This window comes from Cynara cardunculus (assembly GCF_001531365.2).
Source record: "Cynara cardunculus var. scolymus isolate 2C chromosome LG 6, CcrdV1, whole genome shotgun sequence".
Lineage (NCBI taxonomy): Eukaryota > Viridiplantae > Streptophyta > Magnoliopsida > Asterales > Asteraceae > Cynara > Cynara cardunculus.
The window spans coordinates 14279153-14294652 of NC_037533.1; the positions used below are offsets into that span (position 1 = coordinate 14279153).

The 15500-nt window shown below is 37.5% G+C and overlaps 1 protein-coding gene across 2 annotated transcripts; it reads left to right on the forward strand.

Annotated features, from left to right (window-relative positions):
* Positions 1 to 371: 371 nt before the first annotated feature.
* LOC112514049 (mitogen-activated protein kinase kinase kinase 1-like) lies at positions 372 to 15179 on the forward strand. Of its 2 annotated transcripts, none has more exons than XM_025120354.1 (9): positions 372 to 1572; positions 3570 to 3654; positions 3778 to 3840; positions 4683 to 4840; positions 6922 to 6994; positions 7079 to 7138; positions 13507 to 13617; positions 14413 to 14636; positions 14835 to 15179. In XM_025120354.1, exons 1-8 carry the CDS (start codon positions 614 to 616, stop codon positions 14623 to 14625), a joined length of 1722 nt encoding a protein of 573 aa, XP_024976122.1. In that variant the 5' UTR covers positions 372 to 613; the 3' UTR covers positions 14626 to 14636; positions 14835 to 15179. The 2 variants fall into 2 exon arrangements, with proteins under 2 accessions (XP_024976122.1, XP_024976121.1); XM_025120353.1 differs by having other exon boundaries at positions 373 to 1572; positions 14840 to 15179.
* Positions 15180 to 15500: the final 321 nt, after the last annotated feature.

Below are 15500 nucleotides of genomic sequence, written 5' to 3' on the forward strand. Positions count from 1 at the left end.
TTATTATAAATGATGAAAAATAGATTTTTACATGTTAAAAAATCAAATAAGTTAATAAACAAATTCAAACACTTCTATAAGTCAATAATATGGAAGAATGTCTTTTTTGGTCATTTTACGTATATAAACAAAATTTGTCAAACACTAAAAAACAACTTATCAATTTATTGTTTTTTTGGCACCGCTATAAATTAATTCAAACACTTTTTATAAAACTCCGATTTAATACTACATAAGTTAATAAACACTTTTACTAAAAAAAAAAAAAACATAAATTATTTTAAATAGACAATCCTCATATTCCAAATATTTTATATCGTTGGGGGAAACTTCGGAGTATAAAATTGGTAGTGTCTGCGTGGGTGACATTTTGAAAGCCCACACCACACAAAAGTAGACAACCACCGCGTTCATCTCTTCTTTTGACTCCTGACGGCGTTTACCTCATCTGTCTCTCTCCGACGACGTCCGCAGTCAACCCATTTCCAGATCGCCATTTTTCCCGAACATCAAGCAAATTAGGGTTCTACGTACCAAACCTAATCGGAATATATCTCAATTGTTTCAACAGACTGGAGTTTGATGGCTTAAGTAGATCTCTTTCTGTCTCTCAATGCATAACTTGTCCCAATTTCTCGTTATTAATGGCGATAGACGCAAAAAGAAGAAGACGCCAAGGAAGCCGAAGCTGGAGCGTATGAATGCAAAGAGGAACATTGACTACGAGTTTTCCACGACTTCCACTTCGTCATCCTCGGAGGAGCCTGCTTCAGTACGGTTACGGTCAGCAGCTATTCGAGGTACTCGTTCACTTGAGTTACCCCCTTTAAGTGATGGAACGAGTTTAAGGATTGATGGAAGTGATGTTGGGCAACTTGAGATCATTTATCGTAGATTAGGGTTGGAAAGTCCCGAAGATTTTGGGATTCCCTTGTCATCCTGGGAAGCTAGAAAGATCCGGTCTACTTCCGATCTTATTCGCAGATCTCCTTTGAATTTCGAAACCGATCATGGCACGAATGCGGTTGAACATGAACAGCCAGCTGAAAATGTTGAAAGTCGACGTGATGATATTATTAGGGTTACTTCTGCTGCCGTGGAACAAACATCTGATGCTGTTAGGGTTAGTGGCTCTAACAGAGCTGGGAACGGTATTAAAGGTGTTCGGCCTCCACTTCTTTCTCCCCCCTCTCCTTCCATTTCGAAACCCTTAATGCATCATGATGCTGGATGCGAATGGGATATCGTGAGAACTTTCCCTTCTCTTGAAGGTTCTTCTGCTCATGTCAATCAGCAAGGGTTTAGCTTGCATGAGGAAGAAGAAGCTGACGTGGAGAATGTTAGGACGAGGCTTGAAGGGGCTACACTTTCGGGGTCTTGTTCTTTCACAACTTCCAATGAGGATGATTCATCTAGTTCTACCACAGAGCCTGCATCGAGTATTTCGCCAAATGGATACGGATCTAATATATCCACCAATGGAAGATTCAGACACATCGCTATTACTCACTGGCAGAGGGGCGAGCTCCTGGGGCGTGGGTCATTTGGATCAGTCTACGAAGGCATTTGCGAGTAAGTGTCTAGTATACTTAATACTAATGCTGTCTACGTTTCAACACATTTGTATTTCCGGTTACTTGCATGCTTCCGGACTTCAAGGACCTTGAGATCTAATTGGTTCCGTTGAACATCTGTGCACTGGACAACCTACCTAGGCATGGCCAGTTGAGCAATGAGCCAACCAGTTGTAGTTCTTTTGCACAACATACGCAGGTCATAATAAAAACTATATGATCCTAATGTGGGGCATACAATTAGATGAATATAATACCAGCCTGCTCTAGTTTTTGTTTCATTTTAACCTACCTCACATAGCTGGGATGAAGGCTGTTTCATTTTAGCCTACCTCTCAATCCTAGCGGTTGAGGAAAGATCCGCTACATCCTACCCCTCCCAGGCCCTACTTTCGAGTGAGATATACTAGGTTCGTTTAGTTTGGTTTGATTTGATTTAATTTGGTATAGATATATACAGAGACATTTATATTTTCTACTGTTTTGTGCTACCACTCGAAAAGTTTTCTGGATCCTCTTCCAATGGGGTTAACGTGGCACCGGAGATGCATCCTCGTGCCATGGCACCGCGTTTTAGGTCCATGGCGGAATCCTACACCATGAATAGTGCTTGTGGGAGTTCGCTTCCCGCACACTGACACACAAGCCTCATGCAGTTCTGTTTGCCAGACCCATGTTTTGTATAATGGAACTAATGCATCCATAAGCGTTTTTAATTATGAGTCATATATATATATATATATATATCTGTGTGTACACTGTATGTCTAGATATATACAAGTTAATACTGTAATTAAAAGTAATTAAAAATTAAATCTAATAAACTGTAAGTTACCAGTCCTTTTGTAACTGCTCATCACTGGTTGCAATCTCAAATGGGCTCCAAATCTTATCACAATCAAAGAGAAAAACTGAAGGCTGTGGGAATATGAGCTCACGAAGCGAGGCCAACAAGCAAGATCCGTCTATTGACTATCATCGAAGTAAAGAAATTACAGAAAGCCAACAACAGTACCTAACAAGCATTTGCTTCCATGATATAAGTTCTTATATACAAGTATATAATAGTATAAAAATCATAGTCTATAAATTATGAAATTCAGTCCTATTTTTTATAACCTGTTGCCTAACCCTTGTCTCTTCCAGAGTCATCTCGAGTCCCATCATAGCTATTGGTAAACGTACTTATTTAGTCTTGCAATTCTTGGTCAGGCACAATGTTCAGTGAATGTTGAAGCCAAACATGATTTCTCTCTTATGAGTGGAAGTTTGTTTGATGATTGAGAAAGTTGCTTTATATGATTGCCATGCATTTCACATTCCCAACATTTCTAAAAAATCCAAATCAGTATAGTATCAAGTATGCGTTCTTATCTAAACCTTTCTTGATTGTTTCCTTTGCTGTATCCATTGCCAAATATATCCCGGGAAAGCAAGACTCTCATCCCTGCCTTCTGAGTATCAAGAAAATAGGTCAAATGGTTAAGAGAATCTTGTAGCACTTTATTACTTTTCTATTGTAGGTTTCTAATGCTACTTTCCTTCCTGGGTTTTGGGTGCATTTTGTCCAACCTTCATTTATAAAATTCCTCAAAAAGTTTATATGTTTAAGGAAGCTCTAAAGAGTTGGCAACAAAGTAGCAAATCTAGTGATTTTGGTCTTACTAGATCTCTTGTATTTGTTTGTGACTTCTGGTCACCAAGAAGATGCACATGGGGTCATGTAAAGGGGCTATCTCCTCTTTGGATTTACACCCTGCAAGTCTTTCAAGTTGTTGCAGGTCTGTAAATGTCTAGTGAAGAATGAAAAGGTTAAAAAACACAAAAAAAAAGAGATCTATGTTCTTTGCTTCGACTCCATATGAGCATAAATGAGATAGCTGCAATGTAGTCTCATAAACATACATCCTAAATCCCAAAAGTACATTACACCTCATACATGATACATATGAAAAATGAGCACTTCCTAACAATCATGTTTGTTCTTTCTTGCAGTGGTGGATATTTTATTGCTGTGAAGGAAGTCTCTTTGCTTGACCAAGGGGAACAGGGAAGGCAAAGCGTTTTGCAACTTGAACAGGTAAACAAGGCCCATGTCTTCTACTAATTTCAATACATAGTTATGATATGATCTCTCTGAATGGCTCTATCATCACCTATCTATTGCTGACTCCCTTATTCTGATCTTTGTTTATTTGTCCAGGAAATTGTTCTTTTAAGTCAGTTCGAACACGAGAACATAGTTCGATACTATGGGACAGATAAGGCACTGCTCTCTTGCCTTCACTTTATGATTTTGATGCTTTCCTAGATTGTTCACAATATGTATTAAATGGTATGTTTTCCCCTTCAGAAATCAGTCTCTCTCCCCTAGACCTGGACTGGGACATTGATGGAGGGTATTAATGACAACTTCATCATGTGTTAGCTTTATAGAGTACAGGAAATATTGATAGATTGCCAGTCTATAACTGAATATAGTATTCATATATCCATCATCACCAGCAGAAATATGTCTGCATGTTCTTTTGAAGTAATCTATGAAATTCTTTCTTCTTTGTGCTGTTAGTATGGTATACTACTAGGCTTGTAGCAGACAATGAAATGCAGAAGAAGAAACAGCAATAGGACCATGTGCCACACTACTTAAGGCCTAAAAAGTTATTTCCATAGAATAGTAGAAGCTGAAATGCTTTTCTTCCTTAAACCTTGTTGCCAGGGTTTTGTTATTCTTAAGAAAAAGATACATGGTTTCTTCTACATTTCATTGTCTGCTCAATGTCCTAGTCAATGCGGAAGCTTTCTTATAAGTTGGACCTGCCATATGCATAAGGAATTCCTCCAATTTCGAAGGGATCTCAGCTAAAGGCGTGGCCCATAAGTTGTTTTCTTGTCTTAATTTCATTTCTGCATGGAGTATCATAAATGTTCCATTTGAGCAAAATGAATTGGGAGCCCTCCTCTATCTGACTGATTGTATTGTATCCATAACTGTTGGCCAACTTAGAATACTTTTTACAGAATTTTCTGTAGAAAAACTAGAAAATACTTCTTCCAGGATTCCTTGTCAACCAGGAAATTGATGTTTATGCATCATGTGCCTTGCAGGACGCATCAAAGCTGTATATATTTCTTGAGCTTGTAACAAAAGGTTCCCTTTTAAGTCTCTATCGGAGGTACCATCTTCAGGATTGTCAAGTTTCCTCATACACACGGCAGATCTTACATGGTCTGAAGTATCTGCATGATCAGAGTGTGGTACACAGGTATTGCAACTGAAAATTTGCCCTTTCCGTATTAGGTTGTAACTGATACTGTATGAGGCCTTCTGTTGTCTACATGTGAACATTTTTTTGTTGTATTTTGTATGTCTTGCATCTATCTCCCGCATTAAAGTACCAAGCATTCACTTTATCATCTTACAGTCATTGATGTGTCCAAAACTTTTTTTGAGGATACTAAAACCATGTCCTTCAATGGTAAGGCATATATTTTCTCCTGAAAGTGGGTGACCCTCATGGAAGTGTAATGCGAGAATATTACATTAAAACATAATTATTTTTAACTGTAAATAGTGATAGTGCACTAACATGAGCTTTATCTCTTCCATATCATTTACACCTAACTCAAGCAAGTGTTTGTCCCAGAGATGTCACTTAGTACATGATGGGAAGAAAAGAAGGGCATAGTGGAAATTCTGCAAAGTTATTATTCTGAAAATGGTTATTCGATTGGATTAATTGTACATATATTGTTTCAGGTGAAGTCGAGGAGATTTCATGTTATTATGAAGTATTTGATTAGCACTCAGGAATCCACGTCTTTAATCTATTTCCATACCCAGCAGTAATTAGGACCAGGGAAGATTAGGTTAGGTAGTAGATATTATGTTTCATGATAGCAGTGACTCTCTGAGTCATTTTTTGTGTCGTTGGCTATCATTATAATTTCATTCTTGTTAGATTACAACATCCACATCCATATGTTTTGGATATATCCAGCTCTAAATATCCGAAATAAAATTAGAAAACAGAACACTTAAAATTTATGAATGACTTAAAACAGATATTGTTATTTTTAACCCAAACTTAATGTTTTGTCTTATTTGTAATTCCCAATATGAAAAGCCATGTAAGAGTTGGTGTTAATATATTTAATTTCAATGGCCTAGTTTAGTAAATATAATGCATGATATATATTACTATAAGTTATTAGATTAAAACCTTCACTGACAACCATATCCATTCAAAAGAATCTACTTGATATCTTATAATCTTAACATAATCTAATATATCACATATTTGAGAATATAAATGAGTATATCTGCATGTGCATCCTGTTGTAGCATATGCGGATACAAATAATATCTGTCTTTTGATAACATCTGCATTGACCAAATATGGGTGCTGATGGATATCAGATTTTCGAATATCTATTTGTAGCTAGCATGGACTCTGTTTTGGTAGTACTACCTCATACGTGTGTGTGTTATTGTTTCTATTTGATTGTGCAAGCAAGGCACAATATTCATATATTTGTACATGATTTTTGACATAAATAATGAATGCATGCATACTCCAATTCCTTTACACCCTTTTCAATTAAACCCCAATTCATTCTCTCTCTCTTCCCCGTATATTTATTATCCGGATGATACATATCCTCTCTAACTCCCATATATATACACACATACACATAATTGTATGCATATGCACACCATAATTTCTCTGTGTCATGGGCTAATCTATGGAAACCATCAAACTTACCACATCTGCATGTAAAAGACATATTCAACTAAAAGTGTTTTCTTGATGTACACCAGACCAACTTGATTAAGATAGAATTGAATTTTCTTCTCTAAATCGAATGATTACAATAGTATTTCAGCAATTCGAGAAGCTGGAGGTCTCCCAAGACTAGCGCCCAAAGTTGGTTACAAAATTCTCGATACCTCCCTATTCCTACTTCCTTTAACTATATTAAGTAAAGCTACTAACTGACTTTCTACCACTGCTTCACCTACTTGTACCAGTGCACTAACTTCTTGTACTCCCTACCCCAGCCCACCCTGTTAAACTTATTGATTTTCACACGCCACCTATTTTGATCCCAATACCAGGGCATAACATTTCTTTCTCTTCACACCTAAAGTTCTCTTCTGAAAAATTAAATAAATGGTAAATTTGATGGTAATTTGGTGGTCGTTCATTAATCACATCTCATTGGTGTGAAGCTTCTTTTCATTCCCTCCATTTGCAAATTATGTAGATGCCAAAGGATTTTTTAAGTTCTGGCATCTTGTCACATGTGGGCTTCCGATGTCAAATTTTTCTTGCTTGTTTTTCAGGGATGTAAAATGTGCAAACATATTGGTTGATGCTAATGGCTCGGTGAAACTTGCAGATTTTGGGTTGGCCAAGGTTCCTCCAATCTTCGTTAATTAAGTTTTATTTTTGTTGCAATTGCTGTGTCTCCTCCCTTAAACCTTTTCTTGTCTTGTACAGGCTGCAAAGCTCAATGATGTGAAGTCTTGCAAGGGAACCGCATTCTGGATGGCTCCTGAGGTTTGTTGGATATGCTTTTTTTCCCACAACTGAAAATATTAATATTTGTGAATATATGAATTATTTGTGTCGTGAATTAGTTGTTGCGATTGATAGATGATTTATGATATAGCTATTGGCTAGTATTGATTGTTTTTTTTTGTTTCTAGGAACATTAGGCTCTTTATTTAATAGCAGTAGATTTTGACAGTAAGATTAGAGAACCAAATCTATAAATCTATCAAATATTATTATGTTGGCGTGATACAAGGCTAGTTAATTCACTTTCTTATAGTTATATTTGACACTTGATGAATAATTTACATTTCTGCATATTATGAGCTCTCATCACTTGTGCACGACAGAACTGGCAATCCCTTGTTAGATCTTCTGTATGGAAGTTTCCTACCTTACCTGTGATATGAACAGAAAGATGCTTGACGTGGCCTTGTTGTCTTTAAGATCATTTAAATTACAATGGAGTGTTGATGCCATCTTTTGTCCTTGGTCTTCCTTTCATCAAGCATCCACTGCTTTACTAACTTGTACATGTTAAAAGTTAAAACACAACAATTATTCTTTCAATGTGAACTTCAACTTTGGAATTCTGGGACTGCACCTAATGCAGTCTCATATGCCCCTCATTCCATCATAAATATCTCTATGCTCAGAGTATTCTCATTCCATTATAATTGTCTCCATGTTCAGAATGTTTTAATAAATAGAAAATAAATTCAGTTATACTCTTGTTCCAATATCCTAGTCTAAATTTCCTGATGATTAGTTGCATCTTAGTTGTCCACTAACCAAGATCTTTGCCTTTCCTGTTGTTGTCATCCAAATGCTTCAATGTCTACCACACAATAATGGTGATTATCACAATAAGAATACATTTTTTTAGACTTGCCACTTGCATGGAAGACGAGATGAGGGGGATGAGCTGAATAAAACTTGTTCAACTTAAATTGCATTGTATGCATAGTGTTAGGAAATTCCTAGAAATCTTTGAGAGAATTTTAGATGTTTGAGCAGAGAATTTCATTAGATTAAAAATTGTTAGAGATTACAAATGATTAGCCCCACTTATTTATAGGCTAAACAAGAAAGAAATAACAGACTAACAGAACTAGCAACCAGCTGTCTACCAGAATTGAAGTCACACCCGACAAATCTCCACCTTGACTTTAATTCTACTCAAGTAAAAAACAGAAAAATTCTACTTCCAGCTATCAATGTTTAGGAGATCTAAACAATGTCTGAACTTGTTTAAAGAAACAGGTTTAGTAAGTGCATCAGCTGGGTTGTCATCGGTCTTCACTCTTCACTTTCTTCACTTTAACTCTTCTTTTTGATTGTATGAACGTCTATGTGCTTCATTCTTTCATGATGCACCTGATCTTTCGCAAGACAAATAGCACTTAAACTGTCACAAAAAGTGACAGCTTGATCTTGATGAAACCCAAGATCTCCAAGCAGACTCTTCAGCCAAATCCCTTCCTTGGCAGCCTCTGTAAGTGCCATATATTCAGCCTCTGTTGAGGATAAAGCAACTGTTGGCTGTAACGTTGTTTTCCAGCTTACTAAGGCATCTCCAACAGTGAACACATAACCTGTTAATGATCTTCGAGTGTCAAGGTCAGCTGCATAATCTGAATCTGAATACCCAGCAACAAAACTGTCTCCTTTTCCTCCATAAATGAGACCCCCATCAGCTGAACCTTTAAGATACCGAAAAATACGTTTCACAGCAGCCCAACCCAATGTTACTTTCCTGGACAAGCCATATGGCGTGAAACGACATTAATGGCATGAGTTATGTCAAGCCTAGTGCAGACCATAACATACTGCATACATAAGACTTCCCACAGCGCTTGAATAAGGAACTCTGATCATATACTCCACTTCAGCTTCTATTTGAGGAGCCAAAACCACCGACAACCTAAATTTTCAGATGATGGAGTGCTCAAAGGCTTTGCCGAAGCCATACCAAACCGAGAAAGTATCTTCAAAATGTAACTTTCCTGTGACAAGAAAAGTTTACGTCTGGATCTGTCTCGAACTATTTATCCCAAATATCTATTGAGCAATCCCCAAATCTTTCATATCAAACTCAGAATTAAGGAGTTGTTTCAACCTCTTAATTACAGCCTTATCTCGAGCTTCTACCAACATATCATCCTCATAAAGTAGCAAATGCACACGTGAACTATCAACCACTTCCTTATGATATATGTAGCAATTATAAGGACTTCGATTAAAACCATGTTTCACCATAAAGCTATCAAATCGCTTATACCACTGCCTCGGAGATTGCTTCAACTAGTAAAGCGAGCTTACAAACATAATCTTCTTTTCATTGAACCACAAATCCCTCCGGTTTACTCATATAAATTTCTTCTTCAAGATCTCCATGCAAGAATGTTGTTTTAACATCCAACTGTTCCAACTCCAAATTTTGTTGTGCTACTAGTGCCAACAGCACTCGAATGGTTGTATGACGCACCACCGGCGAGAAGATTTCATTATAATTAACCCCTTGCTCTTGGCTATAACCTCTAGCCACCAAACAAGCCTTAAATCTCACATTTTCAGCTCCTGGCAGCCCTTCTTTCCACTTAATACTCCATTTACAGGTCACAACTTTTTTGCCTCGAGGTAATTTCACCAATTCCCAAGTCCTATTTTTGTGAAGGGACTCTATTTTTTCACTCATGGCTACTATCCACACATCAACCTCCTTTGTTGTGATTGCTTCTCTATAAGTAGACGGCTCAAAGAACTCCAATTCTTCAGCAACTTGTAACACATAGGCCACCATGTGATCAAAACCATACCTAATCGGCCTACTAACTTGTCTTCGAGGCGTGTCTAACGCTTGAACTAGGCTTTTGTGAGCATTGCATCTTTGCATCTTGGTATTATGGACAGCCTTTGAAAAACTCACTCTCCTTTGTTTTCCAAAGATGCAATGCTCACAAAAGCCTAGTTCAACAACTTTATGACCTCCAAGAAGTCTTGCTTGCTGAGAATGGGCATGCCTTTCTCACTAACATGCCCCAGCCTCATGTGCCACAAGAGTGTCAAATCTGACTCGTTTTTATCAGAACTAAAGGCTGGTGATGCTGACCCAACAACTGTGTTGCCTTTAAGCACATACAAGGTACCTTTCTTGACTCCTATCATCACCACTAATGCACCTTTAGAGACCCGAAGTACTCCCTTTTCACAGTTGTACTTGAAACCTTTGGAATCTAAGGCTCCCAAAGAAACCAAATACTTTTTCAAATCAGGTACATGACGAACATCAAGCAAAGTTCTCACTACACCGTCGTACATTTTGATACTTACCGAACCTATTCCAGCAACATTACATGGAACGTCTTTCCCCATTAAAACACTTCCTGTTGCAACCTTTTCATAAGTACCAAACCAGGCCTTATTCGGTATCATGTGAAACGAACACCCGGAATCAAGAATCCATTCATCTTGCTTACTTTTAGAGTCAACTACTGGAAGAACTAGATCAACCTCTGAACTCGAATCATCTTTACCAACAACAGCGGATGCCTTCTCATTTCGTTTCAGACATTCATTTTTCCAATGTCCAAGATAACCACAACTGTGACATACATCTTTATTTCCAAAATCAAAAGAGCGATTGGGTTGAAAAAAAAAGTAAAGGGGATTGCTTAAGATCCTCGACCCCTAGATCTTGATTGACTTCTTCCTTTCCAACTTGCCTTTACCTTTGTCTCGACCCTTTTCTCTACCTTTATTTACCATTGACAAGCCAATAGATTGGCTTCCAGTTCCATTTCCAGAAGCTTTATGGCGTAATCTCGTGAATGCAAACTTGATCGAACTTCTTCCAAAGTAATTGTGTCCCTTCCAACTACAAATGAGTTGACAACAAGATGGTGCTGTGAGCCTTCTCATCTTATTGATTAAAATCAGCGTCGACCATATCTGCAGGTATTTCACCAGCCAAAGGAGTCCAAATTCCTTGCTGTTTTAGGAGAGCTATCATCTTAATTCGTCATAAGCTGAAATTATTCTTTCCAGTAAACTTGTCGATCTTGATCATTTGTGGAGGCATCCTTAAGTTCTTGAATGAATCAAGGCAAGAAAGATCTTCAAGTGTGTGTGTTTTAACACCAGAAAACGATCACCAGATAGGGAGTTTTCTACCCAATAGCCTAATCGCAAACAAGGAGATATGAACCAATTTTGATCGTTCTACACCCTTAGTCAATCACCAAACAGTCACCAATTCCAGTCGCCCTCCAACAATAATCGAACACCAACGCCAATTGATCACCAATTACATTTGCCGGTCACCTATCGATCACCAATTTCAATTGCCGGTTACCAGTCGATCGCTAATTTCAGATATTCTCCACCTTGAATCCCGTTACCTTGAATCGGACTTCAAGATTGACACAATTGATTGCCAAGATTGCAATCTGAAGAAGCAATTCCAAAAGTCAGGTCGTCTTGATCAATCGCAGAAGCAAGAACAGAATTTCCAGAACCAACATAAGCGTGTCAATCATAACCACGCTCTGATACCAATTTGTTAGGAAATTACTAGAAATCTTTGATAGAATTTTTGATGTGTGAGGCAGAGAATTTCATTAGATGAAAAATGAACAGAGATTAGAAATGATTAGCCCCACTTATTTATAGGCTAAACAAGAAAGAAATAACAGACTAACAGAACTAGCAACCACTTGTCTACCAGAATTAAAGTCACACCCGACATATAGGAAAAGGACCTGAGTTTTAGACTCTGGACTGTATTGGACGTTATTAGCAAGTGATGACAGGAATTTGAAATAAGTAGTGGAAGGTGTTGAAATTGCAAACATTGAACAATTACCGAACATGTTTCTCATTCATCTCATTTCCTAACATGTGCAGAAGTCGACCAATACTTCATCCATGAGGAAGCAACAGATCTTTAGATTGTCAACCTTCGACTGTTAGAATGTCCCTAAGATGGATGGCATACACGTTATGAGATTAAATGCTGGTAGCAATATCTCATGTGGAGCCTTATGGGTAGTGGAGAGGAGACTGTTTCATGTGGATCAATATTTCATTAAAGCAATCACCAACATCAACCTAACTGCCAATCCTCCCTCTCTGACTTCCAATGTTAGAAATGTCTTGAAAATAGGGTCCACTGTTGGCGAAATCATTAGACCCCCTCAAAAAACCTCGTTCCTGCGGCACCTTAACATGTTGTGGGTTTTTTTTTGCAAGCAGTAATGTGATTGCCTTTCTTTGCTAGAGTCACCAACATTACTCCACTCTTGTTATCATTGCTGTTGCATAAGGTCATCATCTCTGATCAAGTTGTAATTGATGCTTATATGAGTGGCTTAACTCATGTGACTCGTCTGTTTGTCATGATTGTAGCTTGACCTATTCAACCTAGCAAAATACTTCAATACTTCCTCAAAAGGTATCATCATTCTGTCAGGGGATCTTACTCTGCAAGAGTAAATACATTTAAGATCTCTTGCCTGTGCGTGGTCTGCTTAGGTGTAGAGCATACACCCACTTAACTACTTCTTCAGGACACAGCCCCTAAAAGATCTAGATGATGGTTGCAATACTAGCTTTCAACTGTTAGACACCTGAGTACACGAGTGTGAATTCACGTCAACACCTTAGAGTGTCCATTACACTGAGGCATCTCAACAGAGTTTCTGGTATGAGGTATTTCGTATTCATGTCAAGGATGTTGAGGATTAGAAGCATTTGTAATGGAGGACCTGACAATATTACAAACTTCTGGGCTGCAGATTGAGCAGACAATCCAACTTTTAACCAGTACTGTGGTAACCTTGTTGGCCAATGTGGTTGTGAATTGTCCTGGAAACTTATCCTGTTTGGCACTCTCTTTGCGGTAAATAGATGTGTAATCTGTATAGCCAAAAATCAATCAATCTATGAGAGATGCAAACATATAGGGGTCAATGTCATCGTCAGTTGAATCATGTTGCATGTAATATGACCAACTCTTCATCTATCCAAGGTGTTCATATCAGAAGAATACCAATTAGTTGCCATTCTAACGGAGTCCCTATTGGAAGACTCAGGTCGACTTTCAGCGGAGTGTTAGTTGTAGTATTTCAATTCATATAACCAATAAGTATGTTTTGGTTGTTTTTATCGTTTATCTTTCTCAGCACAGGAGCATGCATGTGTAGATTATATAATGGCTTCTCCCTCAATAATAGTTGTCTATTCAAATCCTAAATACTTAGACATATATAATATGTATCAAGGATCTCGAACATGCAGAAGCAACATATCTTTATATTGTAAACCTTCAATTGTCATAGGGGACTCACTTCATTCTGGGTCAATGAACTTTGCAGGTTGTTAATAACAAAAATAATGGGTATGGGCTTGCAGCAGACATATGGAGCCTTGGTTGCACCGTCTTGGAGATGTTGACACGTCAGATTCCGTACTCTCCGTTGGAATGTGTATGCTTATTTTCTCTACAAATCAATGGATTCTTGCTTGCTAGCATATATTTCTTTTGCTTATTTAAAGAGTTTGGCTTATTAGATCAGGCATCTGCTAAACTTTATTGTCAGACCTAGCGATTCCTCTGTTTTTTATCCTTACCTCGGTAGAACAGAACAGTCTGAAAAGTATGTTTTGTGTTCTCCCATTAATATCATCTTAACTCTATTTATGTACCTAGTTGAATATGTTATAGCTTAACGTCATCCATCTGTGAAGTATGAGTTAACGATCTTTGACATATTTTCCAGGTCGAAAATGAACACTCTGTCACTCAACCGGTGTTATTTGTCTAGCTGAATATACAATGGGTACATCCACAGTAATTGATATAGTTACAGAGTGACAGGGACGATAATTGTTTTTAAGCTACCATCGGTGCTTTCAGTTCTGTCTGTGTTATCTTCCATGTTTGCAAGATTATTCATGTAGTATGGCTTCCCTGTCACTGTCTAATCTGGTAAAATCATCGTAAAACACTTCTGTGCATTATTGCTACAGATCGTATAGGTCAGAACAAGCGCATGCATGTACATATATCAAGTCATGCCAAATTGGCAAACACAAGTAGCTGTCCATGTTCTTTTATTCACAATCTGAAAGTATAAGGATTCCGGTTTGTTTCCGTTCAAAAGAGCATTAACTATTGATGCTTTGAGGTGGCATGCATTATTTTTTGAACTGTCTAGACTTTTACAGGTATTAATTTGGTTGTAAGGTATTTGACAGCATGGTATTCCTGTGATGAACAGATGCCTGCATTATTCAGAATTGGGCGTGGTCTTCCTCCACCTATTCCGAATTCTCTTTCGAGAGAAGCAAGGGATTTTATATCCCAGTGTCTTCACGTTAATCCAAGAGATCGTCCAACTGCTACTCAGCTCTTAGACCATCCATTTGTTAGCAGGCCACTTCCGTCGTTCTCAGACTATGTATCTGGACACAGCAGGCTAGGCGTGAAGTAGAATCAAACAAGGTAAATAAATTATTTACGCTTTATGATTCTATCTAACACCCCCTCACAATATCATTAACTTGTCAAAGGTATCTCCAATTGAAATAACAATAAATGCAGAAAGAAGGATATTTAAAAACTTAATAAAATTGAAGTCTTAGATGAGTTATTCATTACCTACACAAGACTTACCTATTCTTTTATGGCTTGCTTTCCTAGGACAGAATGAAGTAGAGTATTAAATACTTCAATTTGTGGTCTTGTTGAAGTTTTTGTGGGAAGAGGCTTTTCTCGTTGCTCCTGGAGATGTATGTATGTATTTCTTGATGATGATGATGCTGTGAGGAATCTCTGTACTTGGTAACAAGATTGATTGTTGTTTAGTTTGTTTGTACATCGATTCAATTCTTTTGGATGAATAAAAATAGTTTGTTAGGAGGTTTAGTTTGAAATGTAAAAGCTAAAAAGCACCAGCTCAGTTCAGATCATGTTGTTTAATGCATATATGATTAAGAAGTATTCTATTACCCTATTTGCTAATTTAATTGAGAATTTTGCATTTTACTAGGGTATATTTTCTGGTATTTGTGAGCTAAGATTGGGCATCTTTTAGGTCCAAATAAGAAAAGATAAAAAGGTAAGAACAAATGATCCTTATATGAATTATTATTAATTAGTAAACCCCCAAAAGAAGTAAAGCAAGTCTATTTGAAGATTTATTTTTAAACTTCCTCTCAAGCCTTTTAACTTTCTACGCATGATAGTCACGAATTAAATCATAATCAAATTGCTTTGGGTCAGTTACCAATCACGAATTAGATCATAATCAAATTGCTTTGGGTCAATTACCAATCACGAATTAAATCATAATCAAATTGCTTTGGG